This window comes from Anticarsia gemmatalis, chromosome 10 (assembly GCF_050436995.1).
Source record: "Anticarsia gemmatalis isolate Benzon Research Colony breed Stoneville strain chromosome 10, ilAntGemm2 primary, whole genome shotgun sequence".
Classification (NCBI taxonomy): domain Eukaryota; kingdom Metazoa; phylum Arthropoda; class Insecta; order Lepidoptera; family Erebidae; genus Anticarsia; species Anticarsia gemmatalis.
This window is the reverse complement of record NC_134754.1, coordinates 2,734,129-2,756,567: the sequence shown is the minus strand read 5'-3', so window position 1 is coordinate 2,756,567 and position 22,439 is coordinate 2,734,129. Positions and strand designations below refer to the sequence as shown.

Genomic DNA, 22,439 nt, shown 5'->3' with positions numbered 1-22,439 from the left:
TCGTTAATTAAACGGTGCCATTTAAAAAAAAGTTTTAAGTAGGTAGTGTCCGTTCCCTGGGCGATGATAAGTGATTTGCAATTAATCTGCAATTGCGTTAGTACAGATAGACAGCGAAAGGTCATGTGCTTTAACATCACGCTAAACGAATTCTTAGGCCACTATGTATCAAAATACAGTAGCTTGGAAACTCGAAATAAAACACAACTAGATTTCTCCCCTTGGAACCTACCTAGTACAACAATACCAAATACTTTTTCTTCCAAAATCCTCCTCATTTGTTCATGTGACTCCACAATGTGGCACACGTTTGTATATATCTTACGACCGCACATACTCCCAACCCGCAAGGCTTATTCCACAAAAAATCATAAACATACACGGTGCAGACAAGTTTACGAGTATTGAAATAACTTTTTCATAGTCTATCTAAGTTTTCGGCTGAAATATGTAAGTCTTTCTGAAAATATAATTCTTTCTACATTAGATTTTTATTTCGAAACTTATTGAAAAATTGTTAGAAACTTTACTAAAGAAAGTTAAAAAACAAATATTATTTGACGCCAACATTTTATTCTTTATTATATCTTTTCAAATGATTTTGTTACGCGGTGAATGAAAACTCTATGACATAGAGTAAATACTTTCAGAATATATAAGAGCTTTATTATGTTTTACTGTAGTAAATGTTTTGAACACCAAAACATACACAATGTTGGGTTGTCGTCATAGAAAGAAAAAGTATTTTTAAACATTGTTTTTAAGCAACATACATAATTCTTACATCTCCATTCCCATGCTTTTATCTCATCTAAATATTCTAATAAACTATGCGGTTTTTGTATTATAAAGAAGCAAATAAAAGTTCCTTTCACAAGTTGAAATTAGATTATAATGAAATAGCGAGAAAAACCGCAGCAGCGGTCGACGCAAAGAGCAAAAATGTCGTACGAATAAAAAGTAAAGTATCGTGAAATAATACAGCTCTGGGGGGCTATCACGTATCTTATTTGACAGCCATTTGAAAGCCACTATGCTGTCCATTGTTTTCTCCCTTAGATTATAGTGATTAATACGTTATGTCAAAGCAGCAATGTACTAAATAGTGACCATAGATTTGACGTATACTAGCTGTCAACTGAGATACGTGATAAGCCCGCTGAACATCCAGTCCTTTAAAAGAGATGTTAAGATTAAAATGGCTAATGGGTAACCTTTTAGATTGTAATATTAAATTTTGTGAAGATGTAAGACTAGGAACCATTTGTATTTAACATTGTTTTGGAAGTTGTACTTTAGACTATGAATGAAACGGACTCTTTGGCACATGCATTTTTAGTAGACTCCTAATTTTATTATTACTTTTCTAAGTATATGCCCTGTGCTTTTAGTTGGAAAAACTACTCTATACTAAGTTTTAATATTTATAACAAAACATACAGTTAATAAATAACTTAGATTTGTGTCTAGCGAACTCTTAATTCATTTTTCAGCCAGCTTTTCATAAACTAGTGTAATTCCAATCTAAACCGCTACAAATTCTCGTCAAGCATAATTACAAATCGTTCACACGTAAACTCCTAAACACTGCACGGTACATCACAAATATTCACGGTTTTCAACGCAAATGCGTTAACCCGCAAACGCTATCGCACGATCAATGAGGCGAGAACATCTAAACTTTGTACCTCTCTCTCGCTTACAGAATTTTGAACAAGCTCCAGTTCTGCGTTGTAAATGTTGGTGAAGGTTTTTTCGTTCCTCTGTTTTTGTTTTAAGAGTTTGTTAGGTATCTTTCCTTTTTAATCGCTGGTAAAATACGTTACCTGTATTTCATGTATTATCCATTTTCCGCATTTATGACTTGTAAAGTTAGTTACTGTATACCTATGTTGTTTTTGGGCTCTTTACGTATTCTAAAGACTATCATACTGTTCTTCCAAGCTAACTAGTGCACTCTTTCATTTTAATGTTCCTAAATGTATCGGTATGCAATACAATTTAATCAGTGTTGAGTTAATTGCTCGCACTTTCATCCGCAAATAGCTGAATTAAAAAAAAACCTCGAGTCTAAAACCTGAATACATTTTTTTATCGTAATCCATTCTGTGGTTCAGGCTGGACAGACACATACAGAGAGACAAATTTTCGCTTAAAATATAGTATGGAGGTAAAGATTAAATGAAATCTCACATCATACACCGGCCAACTTATCAAACAATTCTATCAGTTATTCAGAATGACATCACATAAATAACACATACAGAATCACATTCATGTCTCTCGCACTTTCAATACAAATGATTCATACACAGATATCAGAATAGTGAACTCGTTTGCCAGTTGGCATGGACTCTCGCTTGATAAACATTGCAATGTATGTGTTATATGTATGTATGTATGTTTGTATGTATGTGTTGTCACTGAGAGACAGGTGTATTTCTATCAGTGTTAGTCATACGGGTATTTTGCACGATTTGATTATTTCAACGAATTGTTCTGAATTTTGTATTATTGGGTATCGTAGGTGGGTGTCATTGTTATGAAAATAAATGGAGATGTACAAAGTAGGACTGAGGTCAAAAGCCCTTGTCAATTATTAATAGATGATTTTTTTATTTGAACATTTCCTGGTTTCGGATTCTATGGAACGATGATATTGATTGACGATATAGTATTTTACTTTTTATTCAAACTGAAGTACTGTTCTGTGAGAGACTCGGAAGTAAGTAGTCTTATCTCAGGGATTATCCTTTTGGAAGCAGGGCCTAAGTTATAATTTTTTTCATTACGTTTTTTCCGTTTAGTAAAATACTCTCAGTAAAACTAGTATTACATATTAGCTACTGTCTAACGAAAAATGGCAACAAAAACAAAAAATACGGCACTTTCAATAACGCTTATATGCAACATATGTAAAAACATTTATCTACATACAAAGCTGTGGCGAGCGGAAAATGTTGGACATCCAGTAATCCGGATTATGCATGTAGGTTCTACCGACGTGATTGAAAGCATCAACACATTTCAACCAGACAATATTTTATACAGCGCTAAATAAATATTGCAATATTTTTTGAGGCTAGCGTTGAACTATGTCATCATTCAGAGCTTTTATTCAGCGAAACGCAAACTGCAAAAAGAGACTTAAAAAGACATTTTTTTGTAAGGGTGGCATCTCGGCGGTGATAGACCTGTCTTGCTGTCCACAGTTGTTTTACATAGTTTGAAAATATGTTAAAAAAAAGTTAAAGTAAACCAATCTACCTTTACCTAACCTTATAAAAGTTAATTGCTATTCGTGACAAAAAGAATAGGTATCATGAAGTATTGCTGTTAAAATTTGGCTCGAAAATTATAATTTCTTCTATTTCTTTTTAATAGAGCGATATAAAGGTCCCTACTATCTTCGCAGATCAACTAAAATCCATACTAATATTATAAATGCGAAAGTAACTCTGTCTGTCTGTCTGTCTGTCTGTCTGCTACTCAATCACGCCTAAACTACTGAACCAATTTTCATGAAATTTGGTATGGAGATAATTTGAAACCCGAGAAAGGACATAGGCTACTTTTTACCCCGGGAAAATGACGCATTTCCCGGAAAAATTCAGGTGCCGAACGAAGTCCCGAATAATCAATGTTATAATGACATTGAAATAACAAAATTCCGTTGTCATGGCAACTGTTTTAGTGGCGGATATGCCTTAGCGCGGCTTCGTTGTATTATGAGATATAATTGATATAAATAATTTTGCGATATTTTTCGTATAAAATTTTTATAACAACCTCATGTCTGTACATTATAGATATTAAAGAAAAACTAAGATGGGGGATGTTCATACAACCAATAGAAGCCAAAAATATGATTATTTTTTTGTCTGTCTGTCTGTTCGTTGTTAGCTTTTCACGCAAAAGCAACTGGACGGATTTTGATGAAACTTATTTTATTATATAGCTATTAGTCCTCGCTAACATACAGGCTATTTTCTTTGGAAATTCGCTCTTTAAGAGGGGTAGAAAGAGAGGAGTTTGTACGAAACTTCGTCGTGTCATTAATATTTGGCTATATGATTAGAAATTAAGAATGACGCAATAAGGATTTTTGGAAATTCTGCTTTAACGGGGGTGAAAAAGGGGGGGTAAGTTTTTATAAAACTCCGTCGGTTTTGGAGCTTAATCTATAAAAAATTAAGTTGTTTAGCAAGCAAGTAGTCATGATCTCCTGGTAACTGTGAAAAGGTTTATAGAGAGTTAAAAAAGCGTGAGCGAAGCTACACGGGTCAGCTAGTAACATAATATTGTGTTGGTATGTCACTTCTATCAACACGCACGTCACATAGACATTGAGCTACCAATTCTATGGGATCAAACACACTCGTAACTTGAAGCCGAGCTCTTATTATCCCAAGCCTCGTTTTACGACCCCCACGGGGAGCGATGGGAAAGGCCTATACGGGGTGACCGCAAAACATAAAAGTACGAATAAAAACCTTTTTGCTGAATACAATACGAGACTATCCAATTCAATAACAATAAAATTTTGTTGAGCTAGATTAAATTTCAATTTATAATATTGAGTCTGGCTGATATAGTATTCTGTATTGTATATGATATTGATATAATAATAAATTTGAAGCTATTCAGTCTCAGTGGAGTATCGAATTATTGAAGATTGACAGTAACGATGAACGATATTTATAAATGAAAGATATCAATATCAACTAAGCTAGGGAATGTTCGTTTTCAGAGGATATTAAATAAGAACGAAATATAGATTTTTTCTCTGATCAACAATAATGAGCGTGGTGTCATAACATGAAAAAAAGATTTCTTTGTTTTCAAAATGATTTAACTCCTTAACAAAAATCGTAAAGAGTGGTCATTGTTCTTACCGCCTGTTCTACATTGGACATTTTTCGTAATAACTCATGATAACTAGATGTTGCATATTGCCTACAAGACATGTTAATTAATTAATTTTACAAGAAAAACCAATTAATTTTACAAGTAATGAAACAAACACAATGTTTAAATAAAATCTACTTTGTACCCTAACATATACAACAGCTATTCCATCATGAAATATTTCTACGAAAATGCCTACAACTTCATTACTCCTGTATCCAAACAGAAGGTTGTTTGCTCATACTGTACACATTGGCCTAACGATAGCAATTAGGGGCAGGCCCACCTTAAACTAATGGTTTTGTTTTGCCTGGCCTGCCTTCAAGCAATTACTCTAGCTTTTTAGTAGACTATTATCAACACATTAGTTTGGTATAGCTAGTTCATGTAATTGATAAACGTAGGTATATTTTTCTAGTCGTTAAACAGACTGAGTTATAGAAAATAGTTTTAGGAACGAAAACACGCTTCATCGATCGAATCACACTTAACTACTGGTTTAGGGCTATTCTGAATTTTATTGTATGCAGAGCTGTATAAAGGCCGACTTACTGCTTTTGGGCATTTTCTGCCAGTCTACCTTGGGGTGATGCAGAGATAGTCACAGATAACAGATAGATTGCTATATTAGATTATTACGTCAAAATGTTACATTATTATATAACGGATTTCAGTAGAATTGCTCCCCATAAATGGTTAGTAGCCAAAGATTGGATAGATAGGGCATTGAAAACGAGCGTTACCTAGACACCTGTGGTAATCTTGTAGACCGGTGACATTGAATAAGAAGTGTAGTTTATAATAATACGTAATCGGTAATTTAATCTTTGGCACAACTGCAGTTCATTCGAGGCCAAGGACTACACATCAGCAGTCATCCAATCGGAATAATATCTATTTTGAGGAAAACATTGAACAATTTCCAATGAATAATAAAACGATATTTATGAAACGAATAAATGAAGTCGTTAACCCTTAACGCGTATCAGAAACCAGGCCAGCATCATAAAAATCTAATTAGCATGGTCTATATTTATAAAAACATTCACAAACATCCAGATTTTCTCATTCAAGCCAATCTTTGAAGTAAGAAATCTCCGCGAGCACATTTGCGTCGATTACTTCGAATAAAATCACCCAATTAGCTTCTACTGCCAATCTTTTATTACATTAGTTCGCAAGTTTAGGAAGCTTTCAATACATAAAACCGAATGTTAACCTAAATAAACAACATTTTGATAACAGCGATTTTCTGTATAATTGTGCGGTCAAATAAACGACTGGACTTTGGGATTGTAAAAACGCGAATGTGGTTTGTGAATCAAATCGTTTTGTTTATTGTGGTTCAATGTAAACACCTACAATATGAATGAAATAATCATGACTGTTGTTGTAAATAGAACAATATAGCTAAGCTCGTGTTTATAGTACAATTGTATTTGTGGTTGTATGTAGATCACAATGAGTACAGAGTGAGATTTAAAAATTAAAGTAATCAGTTTGAAAATGAAAAGTCAATGATACTTTCAAACGAAGCGAGATAAAGTTAGAACTGAATCTTAGATCATTGTTAAATACTGTTTTACATTGCTGAATGCTCTTATAGTTTACTGAACAATATTCTTAACCATTTTCGGTTTATATCGTGTAATAATTTGGACAGTTTCTAAACAAGGTGACGTTCAATCTGATTGTGCAATCTTATTGCACCATATTATTGTCACTTTGAGGCGACCTTAAAAAAACATTTTCTTTGACTCTCTATTAAGTCTATCATATTCACATTATTACTCGCAGCTTTTAGTTTTTATCATATTCATAAAGTCATTCACCACCAACATTTTCACCTTTGCCCACCAAAAAAGCGACTGCGCCAGCTGTCGATTGTCCACCATTAGTCCAATTACCGTCGACTCACCTGCGAGCGTGCCAAGAGTGAGCAACGAGCGCCACGGTGACACACACGGTTATTTTAGTACTAGACGATACTAAGGTACGAGTGTGTCGAGTATCCGGTAGTAATTCTCTTTCGAGTTTTGAAATTTGATGCGGGTGAGTATGTTGATTAAGAGTAGAGTTAGACTGTTTGAGTGCAGAGTTTGTTTGTTTTTAGAACTAGATGGCGTTGTTTCGTCGTCAACGCGATAGAAATGGCAGCGTGGTTTTTAAGTTAAGATAATAAGAAGAAATATTTAACATCGTTATTTCTTATAGTGAGATTTTAATTGTTTAGTAGTTAAGTTGAGATAGATTGATGTGTGATAACTCCTACATTTGTGTTATAGTTTTTCCAAACTAATTTTGTAAATTTTACTGTCATTGTCATTAGCAGTTAATTGTTAATGATCTGATACAAAAAACAACACTTACGAAAAATAAGTGTTCAGTATGAATTTCATCGAAAATTGTTCCAATTTTTTACAATACAAGATTCAAGTACATTCGTAGTACCTACGGTTTTTCCACAGAAAATAATGTACTCACCGAAAGTAATCCCAATTTCATTAGACCATCTATGAAAGGGAAGTATCAAGTCTTGCGAAATGAATAGAGTCGTCATTGAATGAGTACTAATTACTGTTCTCCATTACTGGGAATAAACCTTTGATCTGTGCAACTTTCAATGTATCTACTGTTGTTGAAGGTAATGTTTCATTGCGAGAGAAGTGAGGTATGAATGAGAATCTCTGTGTTACGTGTGCTTTGAATCTTGTCTGTAGTCTGATTGTAAACTTTCAATATCTGATTTGATGATAATATTATTCGTGCAACGCACTATGTTTAAACTATGGCTTACGATTATGGTGTCATTTTCTATGTTCAAAGTCAAATTATTGGAAAATGTATCTATATCGTGTTGTAAGGTGTGATAAAAAAAACAGTTGAACTGTGGAATTCTATCGAATTCATGGTAAATCATTTCATGACGTGAGTCTGATACCCCATGAGCTCAGCGTTAAAAATACTATCATTATCAAGTAGGTACTATAAATTGTCTACTTCATATTTATGTGCATCAAGTACGCAATATCGCTATAGATCAATTTGCTGTGAGATGTACATGATTATGTTATAAATCGGCATCTCGATCACGTAGTCACGCTCATACAAAATCACCCTTGGTTTCAAGTTAGCAAATTGTTTTAATTGTTCAGCGGTTAGTTCTGCGCTGAATTAGTGGTCACGTATTAAAACAGTGTTTAATTTGATAAATTAATGAGCTAGCTAACATGAAAATTAAGCTTTCAGTTTCATAAATAACAACAATATAATATGCAATATTTTGGGATCTAAAACAATTAAAGCGTTAGTTACATATTATTTGATGTACTGACAAACTTTACTCCAGGAATTTTAGTATTTTACTATTTTTGTGTGAAATATTTATTCTTATAAAAATAAATCGGGCCATTTTCAACGGTTGATTTGTACCTTCAGTGTCCGCTAGGGACACTGAGCAGGTTTCCATACAAAATTTTGTGTGTTGCTAGCCGGTTGTCGATAGTCGATACTGGTAGAAAATCGCGCTTTAAAGTAATAATAGGTGTCCAAGTTAACTAACACGAATGTTGTTACATTCATAGTGTATATTTGTAATTACAGCATTATAATATTCATACCACATTTTTCAGATACCAAAAACCAAATAAAATAACAGTCACAAAATATCACCATAACGTAGATTCAAACGAACCAAATTGTAGTTTAATATCTGCATCTGCGTCTGTTATTTAAATATGTAAATATATTTAAATGATATCAACTGTTGATTGCCTTTTTGTTGATTTTGTTGTTGTCTCACTCAGCTAATTGTTTTCCTGATTTCTCCGTCATTTCAATTGAATAAATTATGAATTAACTCGCCTTTTGCCACCGAAGTTTCTGTGTGTTGGCGTTTTGCTGATTAATAATTTAATTAAATACTGAAGAATTAGGAATGGTATAAGCAAGCAAATTTACGTAAGTCCAGTAATATTTTATAATGAATCTGAACGGCTATTTTCTATTACTATGGATAACCGGCTAGCTATAAAAAAATAGGTACAAAAATGCTGGTAAGCCCCTAGTGAGTGCTGTGGGAAGTATTTCTACCGTATATGTTTTTTAAAAACCAGGTTCTTGACACTCGGTAGAGACTCTCTCGATAGGGCAGGCGCTCTGCCGATAGGGCAGAAGAAAATCGCGCTGAATTCTGGCGGTAAGGTCTAAATAAGAGTACCTAGCAGAGCACTATTTCGTAAAATAAAATCCTTTTCAAACAAATTAAATTTTCAATTTCAAACCAAGCAAAATAATTTTTGAGTCCACCAACCCAAAATTCCTCTTCAATTCTCACAAAACGCTTAAACCAGTAGAAATAAAAGAAATATTTCATCTAGTCCACAAAAGAATTATGGGGCCCTCATATCGATAGCTGGCTCTCCTAAAAGACATTAAATTGTGCGTAAAAGATATAAATCAAATGCGAACGATTTATTTCTCCTCCTGAAAATGATTTCGGTCATCCCGCGCGAGATTAGTGAGCATTTACGGGTTTTTATCTTGAGCAAAGTTCAATTTAGGGATGGGATTTTTTAAGTAAATGGCTGCGGGTGAAATATTTCGTACTGTCTTTCAGTTTTGTGAGAAGAGTTAAATACGTAGATTCGATGTTGAGGATTTATTTGTAAAAAATAGTACCCATTAGTTTTTGAAGTAAAAAGTTGGTTTATGACAGTCGAAATGTAAACAAATAATAATAATCAAAACCGAGGTTCTCAGTCTCTTTGTATAATTTCCAAGTAGACCTACCTTAAAGAATGAAAAATGACTGAAAGTTGTTTATTTACCTACCATCTCCGTGTTCACAGATCATATCTATACTAATCTATACTAATACTATATATTAATATTAATATTATAAAGCTGAAGAGTTTGTTTGTTTGTTTGATTGTTTGTTTGTTTGTTTGTTTGTTTGTTTGTTTGTTTGTTTGTTTGTTTGTTTGAACGCGCTAATCTCAGGAACTACTGGTCCGATTTGAAAAATTCTTTCAGTGTTAGATAGTCCATTTATCGAGGAAGGCTATAGGCTATATTTCATCACGCTACGACAAATAGAAGCGAAGTAGCAACGAAAAATGTTACAAAAACGGGGAAAATTTTGACCCATTCTCTCTTATGTGACGCAAGCGAAGTTGCGCGGGTCGGCTAGTGAGTCATAAAATTCATAAAGACTATCCAGTTGTGACCTCTACATAACTCATTATAATACCGTCAAACATTACAAGTCAAACAATACACTTATAATAATATTTGTATATTTACTTTCGTCCCTTGTAGCCGAGTAGTTGACAAATCACTACAAGTTGTTCACGTTTATTATTTCGTCTCAATAACAAATAGTAATACTTCTTGTAATTGGTTCGAATAACTTTTCTTAGGTTTTGTTGTTTACATAACGATTTATGTAGTCTTGTTTGTTGTATTCGTTCTGCTTAATAGTTGTTATAAATTGGATTATTCTTGTTTTCTTATTTACAACAAGTAATGTCATAAGAATATATTATTTCATGGCTAATGTAGACACATACTATATGCAGACAAAACTTACTAACTACTATGGGAATCTAACACACGGAATTTTAAAGCAACTGCTTTTTAAATAACAGTGACAACTATTCTACACGTAATCAATACTAATGTTAAAATAGTTGCATTATGTTTTCTGTCTCAAACTTTTTCACGGACAAATCATTTTAGCAAAGTTAGGAGGAAGAACGAAGGCTATACGAAGGCTACACATTAACAAAACGACGGGCAAAAGCTAGTGGTTTGTAAATGTTAACTTAATCTCACTCAACATTTTGTATTATAAAACTTTATTCTACTCATCAAATTTTAAAGAACACGACTTTCAAAGCCGTCGTACATATTTGAGGCTGAAATAAAAGTGCCACACATCCCCTAGTAGAATATTTTATGAAGCATAAACCTAATAAATGGGGCATACTAATTATTTTATTAGGATTAACAAGAGCCAAGGATTTTTCAGTATTCAAACGAGCTCATTAAACCCAAATGTAGGTCTGAATTATTTAGGTAATAAGCTTATGAAAGGTTCTACAGATATGTTTTTGGCATTTCTAAAACTCTAATTACTGAATGAGAGCAAGAATTTTAAGTACCGGGTTAATTAAAAATTTGTATATTTTATTTATATAAGTATAAAAAAACGGGAGTGAAAAGTTTTAGAAGATAGGTGTTTATAATCCCTTCGAATTCTAGTCGAAGCATTTATTTTTTAATTCAAAAGATTGTCAGCAAATCGAATGCCTCATTTTCAGTTTGTTTACATGACTGATAGATGTGACATTAAAAAATTACTTTCGATGTTCGATTTCAGAAGTCGATAAACCCAAGTAACATAACTTTTCTGACCGCCGGTTTTTGAGGTACATTTAGCGGTAGTTTATCTATTCAATAACGTTTAAGCTCATATAAACATGACAGTTTGAATAGATAAACAACCGCTAAATGTACCTCAGAAACTGGACATAAATGGATTAGGCAGTAATGTATGAACTATTGAACATATTTGCGCAGAATTTTTAGAAGACCAAATGAGCGGAGAATCTATGGCCAGTTAAAATGTACCTTTCATATATTGTACCAATTTTTTGTAACATGTAAAAAACTATGCATAATGTAGACATCAAACTTAAAAATGTATATAATGTTATAATGATATGAGATTATGTGCGGTCTTGTCTTGAGTTAAAATAGGGCAGCCTCGTGCATGGATGAATTTTACATGAGCTTACCAACATAAAACAAGTCGATGCACATTTAGGTCAACGTGTTATTTATAGATTTATAATGTACATTATTTTATTATTAAAATTCAGCATATTATAAATGTAGTAGTATCATTGTCTGTAGCGCGATTTTCTACAGACGGTGCTATCGAATATTGAGAGTTCGATATTTAAAAAGTACTTAAAAGTTAGTTTGTACGGTTACCGCTAGTGGCACTTATTAGGTTTTCTTAAGAATACTAAGGGTAACAATCGCGTTACTGTTGCGATTTAAATTTCGTAGATATAGGTTTTATAATACTATCAAGGTAGGTCAAAGGCTACTTTGTTTAGTAATCCAATTCAAGGTAATAACGATTAGATATCTTATATATTTTTGGCAGTCTACTTTCTACTGATTGTTGTTTTACAAGAACAATTTTTTTTTATAGATTTTCACACTCTAAAAATACGACACGACTAAAATAAAATAGCTTTCTTTTTAACACGCTCAACGCTGTATTGTTTGTGAAGATGTGTGCTATTTTATGAACATTCTAAAAACTTTCACATTAGTTTTACACCTAAAACTTATTACTTATACAATGCCTACAAATTCTGCAGTGATCGTTATCAAGAAATTTCTCTAAGTAATTAGGGTATCTCATCACGACATCAAAGCTCGAACAATTTATGAGATTCTCAAACCGGATCAACTTATCTTTTGTGTAGATCCACGAGTTTCGACAAGTATTTTAATTTGATTTTAATTAAATTTTAGTGTAATGAATTATGCTTGGTAATGGTTCGTTCGAACAATGTTTGTGCCTTAAGTTTTAACTTTAGTCTTTTATGGGGTTAGTTCCTTATTGGCATAGACAAAGCAGCCAATATGTACCTAGATGTAGGCTGTGGTATTTTGCGTATATTATGACAAAAATTGTGTTATGTTGCAAATATTTCGGAGTGTGATGAATATTTTGTAAATATTTCTTGCATTATTTAAAACTATTTTAATGGGAAAGTGTCTCCAGATTTGACAATACTTGAAATATTCAGATATAGGTTCAAATTACTATTCGTATACTAGGTTATATTTGTAGTAGGTGGTATTTGCTAAAATATAGAACAGTGGTTACTGAAGTTGTATTTAACATGGGCTTCAATCCTACACTGAAAAATATTAAACCGAGGTAACTGAAAATGTTCAAAACATGGCACGAAACGACATCAATGAAGTCATGATTCGTTTCTAATTTAGAATCATTTTAACTTCACATTCAATGAAATACTATATGGCCTATAAATAGACTAAAGTGGATTCTTCTTCCTCAGAGTTAGTAGGTACTAAATAACTCATAAATAAAATGCATTTAACTAAAACAATTTTATAACTCATAATAATGAAGTTGTTTTAGTACTAAATGTAAGTGCAGATCCAACATACGGACGATTACAATTACTATTATGATCATTGTCACGCAGAGCCAAATAATTGATATTGTCACGAACACTGTACATGGACAGTGACGCTAATGAAGATTCTTGTGACATTTTTAAATAGAAAAATATAAATTATTTTATTTTAAAAGGGTCAATGGACTTTAAAGCATTTGATGTTTACAATAAGCACGACAAAAAATATTGCTGATATCCAGATCTTACAACATTATATGAATGTATAAAACACGATTGGAAATTAAAGGTTACAATACCTTGTTTGTTTACTTGACGTTTCGATCAAGTTACATTTATCGTGGTTACGGGCTGACCGAGGTATCGTAACCATCAGTTATCCATTAGAACCGTTTGTGCGTTAAAAATCCAATCAATTAATTATAATCAAATCATTTATTATTTAAGAATAAATGCTGTCACTTATGATGGTCGATGATATAGAGAGTGAATTTACCGCCAGCTCGGTAGGGCCAATGAGAAGAGCTGACAGTTAGAAAAATCCTAGATGGATCTGAAATGCGTCTAGATGATAATTGACAATAAGATTGATTGTAAGATTATTTGAAGACTACTTCGGTCAGTAAGTCCATAGTTCATTGTTTCGTATTATTTTCTATTTAGATACTTAAGTTAGTCTATAGTTTAAAGTTCATATAAAAGGTTATATGTCAAGGTAAAACAAAGGCCAGTAGCTGTATTATTTGGTTTACCACTAACCGCATCAAACGAGAACTATATCATAGAAATATGTTATAAACTGCACTCCAATAACTTATGTACACACAAAACTTTCTAACTTTGCACATAACCTGTACAAACTTTTGCAAACCAAGCTTTTGCCTCATAAATTAATTTTCTAACAGTTTTAGTGCTGCCAAAAACCTTTTCATAGATATCGATGGTTCTTTTGTCAACAAATTCCGAAACCTAATAGTGCTGTAGCCGGCTTGTTTGAACTATCGATAGGTGTCCAGACCAATTGGCGTCGGGCCAAACGCTGAACTTTCCTGTCAAAATTAATGTTCCTTTTTGTAACTTTTTGAATACAACCGGCGTCATATACAGGGTGTGGCGTAAATAATGGATAATCCTTTACCAGCGGATGGGCGACAACCCAACTGATCTAAATATCAAAATTTACCTCTGGCACAAGTATCATAGTTTTTGAGATTTTGGCCATTTTGTGTGTTTTTTAAGAAAGCGATTTAAACTCGTTCTTTTTAATGCTGTGATCACAATTTGAGGCTTTTTTTAAATCGGTTTTTTGCAAATAAATCCTGAATAGATGTGCTATTGAATCTACAATCTTGTTTTGTTATTACTACTTGTTTTTTATTTAAATTATGCATTCAAAGTTGAATTTTATAATCTTTCACAACATTTGTGCAACTTTGAGCACTTGTGGTGAAAAAAAAATGTATGGTGGCTTTACTGCCCACGCTATATATAATTTCTAAATTTTATTAGAATTCTAAATTGGTATAACATGCAGCATTAATACCGATTATTGTCAAAATATTACAACGAACTTAAATTATTAACACTTTTGCCGGTCGACTAATTTTATTTTATCAGCGCGTTTAAGCTAAGTTTGCTTTCAAATATTCATGTTTATAGGGTTATTACACTATTAAAGATTATTTAGATGATAAAAAAGCTTGGAACTGTGCTGCTTCGACCAAGTCTATTTCAAAATAATGTATAACAATTTGATGAAAAATGATTTTTTTGTAGTAGTATTTGATGTATTTTTAGCGCAATGTGTTTAAAAGAAAACAGTTGTGCATTTAACGCGGCAGTTAATACTTTTATGAGCGTAACTCAGCAGTGTTTATGAATGAACCGCTTTTATTAACTACGTTCCGACCTAATCAGGGTCTTAGAAGTATGTTTTTTATGTTTTGTTATTTTTTGGTGTACCGTAAATGCTTGCTTACACGCAAAATTTTATTGAATCTAATATTCATAAATTGTAACTACACCGTTTCCCGTTTACTACAAAAAATACATTTGGTTCACTCAAATTTACACATATTGCATTTTTCAGGCATAGTTAGTACTTTAAAGTTTTTAAACTATCGCGGTTGAATTTAGTTTACAATACCTTATTTGCTTCCGACGTTTTAGTATAATAGTTAGTACCTATATAAAGATATGTACCTATACAAAAAGATAACACTAATCTCGCCTAACCATAGACGATGTCTCTCAGATTACATTTACAACAATATACATTGCTTTCACAGAATAAACTCTATATTTCAAATAAAGCAATTCAGACGCGATACAACATGTACCATTGTACCTATCAAGTGCATGAATCATTTGAATGGTATCATTTGTTTTGCATCGGTCGTGGTTAGTCGCCCTAGTTCTCGGAACCCACCGGTCACCGGTCGCATTAGAAACAATAAACAGAAACAGGTTAACTGCGGCCTTTGTATTTTTAACTCAGTTTTCGTAGAATAACTGGAAAATGCTTTTTTTGGTTTTCGTGGTTTGTTTGATGAAAGATATGAGGACGTATGTATGTTGGGCGTTTTGAGGTTAGTGTTTTTCGTTCCATCTACAGCAGTCTTTTCCAATTCTTTATGTTTTATAAATATGGCCTGGATGCGTTCCTGGATAGATGGTCGGCCGCAACAATAGACATAGGAGACTGGAAATCGAAGAAGAGGCTTTTGCTTAGCAGTGGGACATAGAACCGATTTGAATAATTAATTAAGAAAATTAAAGTCACATACATTACCAAAGAGATTAAATGAAGTTTTCAAAGTAATAAGTAAGTTTATAAAAGAAAGCACTCATAATAAAACTTAAAAATGACTTCTAAAACAAAACTTGTCACCATTGTATAATGAATAATGTAAATTCTAAAATTACTAACATTGTTTATAAGAACTCAAAAGTGTTTCACCTTTACACACGATGTGAAAACTTTGGCCATTAATGTAACTAGTTAAGTTGAGTATGAATGTAAAATGAGAGAGTGTATTGTGCACAAGATTGTTTTAATGACAACGACAGCCTTTTGATTTATTATTTGACTACTGTCTTGAATGTTACTGTTCTCTCAAAATAATGAATCATGGCTTATAGCTTGCTGCACTCACCGGTTAGTCAGTTATCAGTGGGTTAAGCAACCTTAGCGAGGACATTCGCTAGATGAGTGGCCGCAAAGAAATATTTGAGCTGAGCGTCCTTGTGCTACAGGAAGTACGTAAAATGTGTTGTCAAATTAGATAAAAGTTGTTAAACCGTGTCAAAGGCCTTCGAGCCGCAAATGAAATTCGATAAGTTGACCACTCACCGATGCACAATACGATGAATCATTTTACAAATAAACATCATCAAATTCCTAGTTTAAAATAGTCAATTCAATAAACCAGCTTTATTCCAATATTTACAAAATGGTTTTATACAACATTACATTATACCACATCCGTATAACTGCAGTATATCAAAATACTTTAAAAACCAATATTTACATCACAAATATTGTACTGAAAACGTAAATAAATATATTCGTTTCATACAACTCCAATCTCCATCAGTATCAGATATTACTTTTTTTAATTTCAATGCTTTTCAATTCCATTTATCTGTAAATATGTCCAATGTACCGAGTCATGTCGATATGATAAATAATATGTTATTCACTGAAGAGCTTTTATTAAACATTTTTTTCTTGTACACGGAACGAATAAAGTCAGACGTGTTTTATTTTACACATAAAATTTTGTACTATTGAGATATGTTTGCAAAAAAAAATGAGACTAGTGTCATACTTAGTTCTACAGCATGATTGGCTTTAAACGTAAAGTCTTAAGATTTATTGCACGTTTACAATTTCCCCAATCAAGAATAATTTAAATCGATAACTTAGATTGTGAAATGTTAAGACCCGAGTCAAAGTTTCAATTACTTAAATTACCTGCTTACCGGTATATTAACCATTTGTCATATAAATTACTAATTACTTTCGAATTACAGAAGACAGGCTGATCATCCTTTATACAAAATATGCACAGTAACTCAACAGTTAGATCAATTGAGATTCGTTATCACCCCTCAACATTTGCAAAAATAACCGTTCTTCATATAAATAATAACAAAAAAAGCTATATTTCTGTTTGTAATAAAAGTTCTATTTGTATTTGTCTACGCAGTTGATTTATGAATAAACCGCTTTACAAGTCGCTTTGTTAAGATGACCAATGCGAAGTATAATATATTGTTAGTGTTTGTATTAATTAAGATGGCAGCTTTTATTTTATGACCGGTTGCTTGGATTAATTAAAAAGTGGAATAACATTTCTGTTTTAACTATTGTTGTAAATGTTGAAAAGTAAATTCTGTGTCATACCTTCATTTATGTTATCATTTTAAATTAATCATGTTTGTTTATAATAAGTAAACCTAACTGGAGAAAAGATTCTATAAACAAAATTCACGTTTTGCGACGAAAATTATGAATATTTATTTAATTCTATTGCTTGGAATTCATTTAGCATATTCATATTATAAGCTGTTTCTGTAAAAACTATCTCATTTCAAGATACAAATTTTCACGTGGTTGTTAACTAAAATTGCGAGCATTTCAAACCTCTATCAATCCTTAGTATCATTCAACTTAAAGTAGAAAAGTAATTAGTTACTAACCATAAACTTTCGACCACTGCGCCGGCGGTCTCCAATCCGGGTAATGTTTAGGAAACTTCTCCCTCGTCCAATACGTATGCAAGACCATCCGGTAGACGGTCATTTTGTCCGGGTTGCACACATCCGTGTCGGCCGTCGCCGCGGCCAGCGCGACGAACAACACTAGTAACAACCGCATCTCGATATCGATACTTGCACTTCACTAAGGCATAGTGTGTGTCACAACATTTCACTTTTGTACCTGAAAAGAAATAAAATAGGTTAGAATTATAGTTGTCTAATTTAATATTTATGTTGTTCGAAGACTCATTTCATTCATTCCTGGCCTGTGTCCATGTATTGCTGATGATTCAGGTGGCGTCAAATAACTAAGACGAGTAAAACACAATGTATTTAGTAATCGCCTCGGACAGCTGTCAAACGAGTACAAAATTGGACCTACGACGATGGTGATATGATTTGTAGCATCTCGGTTGCTTCAAATATTTGACAAAGCTACCATGTTTTTATAATTTTGATAATATGCTCAAACAAGCGATCAATAGTACGATTTACCAGACAGGACACCAAATTATGAAACTATAGTAAATTTCCTAACAATATGCTAAAAACCCAGCGGTTCCACAGAACACAAATACAAACACATTACTTCCAAAGTAGTTTCCAGTTAAGAAATAAATTCAGTTATAACGTAGAAATAGGACAGTCGGTTAATGACGTCTCTTTAAATGAGGAGGTCGAATAATTTACGGTCATCGTAATGGACAAGTGGTTTGCTATTTTCTCAACCAAATTAGACAACAAGACGGAACGATGTGAAAACTACGGTTGTTTATGTCACAACTGTTATTTAATGGCGTTTTTCCTGTTGTTTCGTAATACATTTTGATACAAATCACAGCTAATGACAAACTAAGAAATAATTTCTTACGTGAAATATAGTTATGGTTTAATTGATATGGATCCTGAAAAATACATAAAAATTTTGGGAACATTTTTAGAGATTTGCTTTTGCTTTTCAAGATCATCAATAATCAATCATCACAACCAGAATCATTTGAATTTCATTATTTAAGTTTCTTAATGAGTCTTAGTTTTCTTGTAAATACAGTGTATTAATTGCCGACTTTAAGTCAAGTCTAAAAAGTCTTTAAGTAGTTTACTTCCTACATTCTTTTACTTTAGTTTTAACTAACAGTTATCGCAAAAATACAGAAGCATGTGGATTGCTGCTTCAACTGCACTACAACGACCACCCACGTGCAAGCAGCATGCTTACGTCCTTAATCACTAACCATACAACAAAAAAAAGACTTTAGCATTACACATTTAAGACATAAAACCGCATCACAGATATAAAGTAACAGAGTATTTAATTCACGAACTTACACCACGTCGTGCCATAATCCCATACATAAGATTTATGACATACCGATGAATGAAAGCGTAGTGGAATAGTCAGTGTGTGGGGGGTGAACGACCTGTCTATTTTCGTTCCTTTGAGGTGATATATCGGTGGGATCACGCCCGGACTTTTGACGCTCTTCCAAGAACGAAGGTACTTGGCTTATCTTCTTAGTTTCTCCTTTTACGATAATGATCTGTGATTGTGTGGGCGGGTTCAATGTGGGGTGAGGTTTTAATTGTTCCGATTTTAAACAGTTTGAAGAATGTTGATTGCGTATTTTATGGAAAGAGTTCACAGAAAGTAAGTTGTTAATTAATTCAAAATTTAAAAATACTTTTGGATTAGATTCATGTAGGGTTTTACTGCAGATTAAGAAGACTTGATGTTAATTACCATTACGGAAAGAAAGTTACAAGTTATTACATAGTTCGCCAATATCGCCATCGGGAAGGTTTGATTATGCACTTTGATTCGTATGATACAGTGATACAAATAAATGCTATGTATGTTAACAATAATGTATTTATTTTGATTAAACATAAGTATTCATTTTACGTCCATCTTCCATAATTCAGATTATTTTTCATCCAACATTCGTGTAATTTCACTACAACTGTACATGGACATGACGAAAAATATATACATAGTTTACACCATTCAGGTAATAGTCAACAAAACGCGTGAAAACTGACGAGTTGTGCCAAAGCTCTTCATTAAAACTACACAGTTACATGCCCGCATAAAAACTATGTTTGTTACAAACAAAACTCGACTAAATAATTATAATAAATATGTACAAAAGAGTAGGTAAATAAATTGTTTCTATCAATTGATGATTCGATTTAATTTGGTAATGCCATGTTTTTGGATGGATATAATATAATGTCGTTTTTAAATAATATATGTTTACTCTGTATTGGAAATAAAAAAATGTTAATATTAGATTCAAAGTAAAAATAAACATTTTCATTTATGTTCAAAAATTGTGAATTTACTAAAGCTTTACGTGTTGATAAACAATTAGGGTGGTGACTTACTAACAACGGCGTAACTGTTGACTGCTTTTTGTATATTTAATGAAAATACAAGTTTGAAGTAATTTAAAACAATTAGTTCAGGTATTAACTAACCCACAACGCAAATCTTCGAAGAGGTGGTCGCTTAGTGTTTTGTATATTTAATGAAAATGCAAGTTGAAGTTCAAATAATTTTCTGAGTAACATATTTTAGAACATCGTTAACCATTTCCTCACATACATAATACTTAGCACAACAATTTACTAAACACTAACATACTATAATCCATTGTATGGCACGGAAACTTGTTCGTCATTAGACGTAAACTTGAGCGCCACTGTTATTACGTACACTAAGTGGTGACAGAAGCCTTTACTCCGCTACTACGTGTAGTAATCTATTTGTAGCTAGGATTAGGTAACGAGCTTCATATTTATAACACGAACTCGCTAGAATTTCGTCAGTGTTTGGAGAAAAGTTTGCTTACACGTCTTTTTCTGAGATTGTTATGTTGCATGTATGTTATTGAGCGATTATTGAACACGAACGCATTTATTTGTTTGTTAATTTTTTACGCCAAAATTGCTTAACAGTGTCAGTTAAATTACGGTAGGTGATACATTATTTACTGCGAAAACGCTTAAGGATACTAATTTTATAGAATAAAATCAATGCAAAGGGGTCCGTGGTCGTATCGCTAGTATCATACAAATACAACCACATGAAAGGGTATAACTTGGAAACTCTAAGATCAATTATGTCGAGCATTGGCTTACGCAGAAACCAGTAACGATTTACTTGAAGATTTATAAACTCTGAGAATAGTACAACGCTTACTTTTCTAGTAGATTTTCGATACAATAAAACATGCTTTGTTGTGTTTTTAACTTTTGAAAAAATAATGCAATATAATATGAAAAAAATGTCATCAAAATCTTCAATAAAAACAATTTGCGTACCCTTACATTCCTAAAACCTTATCCAGATTCTGAATTTGGCAAAAATGTTCGACCTCTCAGTTATCATATCGTAGCATCATAAATATTCGGCGGTTGCCTCACGGGACCGTACCCATGAAGGGTGTCAGCCATTTTTGCCAATATTTTGCCAATATTCCAAAAAAAAAGAATGTGTGCTGACGTCATGTCACGTCAGTGGACCGCTCTTTATTTCGAAGTTTGAGCATTCGTTATGCGTTGCACGTTTTAAATGAGAATGGTTGCGAGTGATGGCTGTACTTGTTCATGGGCTCGGTAGTAACAAACTAAATTAAAATACAGACCAAAAAAAGAGCGTGATGGCTGAATTCTGTGAAATATTTATTATATCAGTGGTACTCTATTAATCTGCCTCATTGAAATAATTAAATCATAATCATATGCATCTTTGTGTAAAGGGCACAACGCAAAAAGGTTATCATTATTTGCTAAGCTTAAGGAATCACCCGCAGGTACTATTTTTCATACAGCTCTCATAAAGTGAGTATTGCTGTAAGATATTTGACTTATTTATTATTTTAACCGAAATAAATAAGAACAAACATGAAAACCAGAACTATATCACAAAAAATCGAAATAGTCAATCCTTGCCTCAAGTCTCCTTTTCAAGGAGGTAAGTAAGTAACTTAGTAAATAATGGTAAACATCTAATCAATAATGTATGCTCCACTGAAGTGTTACTTTAAGACAGTCGCTCTATGAACGCCGATGTTGATTTACGGAACTTGTCTGTTAACTAATTGTAGTCCTCATTTCAATGTCACTTTATACCTAACATGGTCTTACTAAGTGCTTTAGAAAAGCTTCGCAGCTATACATACAATATAAAAGTAGGTAAACAAAATGAGAACTTTATGCATTAATCCTTATGAATGCAAAACTTAACAATATTTTTAAGTTGAATTTGCATTGCCTTTTTTTAAATGATACTCTCGCACTAAAGAGTATTCGTTTATCGGGAATTATTGCACACACAGCGAACTCAAACCAACCCGAATCAATTTATTTGTGCATAATCAGAGATTGTAGTGAAGAAGTTACCCACAATACTTTATTTCAGTTTCAATGTAATTTTAAATAACAATAATCACGAAGCGCAAAAGATTCACAAATATTACATTCAAATTCACTATTCTAACACCATCCATATATTCAATAACGGTTACCAAACAAAATATTATTATCGTGTGCAAACTACTGATTCAGCTTGAAGGT

The 22,439-nt window shown here is 32.8% G+C and overlaps 1 protein-coding gene across 2 annotated transcripts in view; it reads right to left on the bottom strand.

Annotated features, from left to right (window-relative positions):
- mspo (M-spondin) overlaps positions 1–22,439 on the bottom strand; it is a 59,810-nt gene that overhangs the window by 17,511 nt on the left and 19,860 nt on the right. For both annotated transcript variants that reach the window (XM_076119187.1, XM_076119186.1), the window contains exon 2: positions 17,802–18,042. In XM_076119187.1, the coding sequence (XP_075975302.1) occupies positions 17,802–17,979 (178 nt within the window). In that variant the 5' untranslated portion in view covers positions 17,980–18,042. The remainder of the gene's footprint in view (positions 1–17,801; positions 18,043–22,439) is intronic.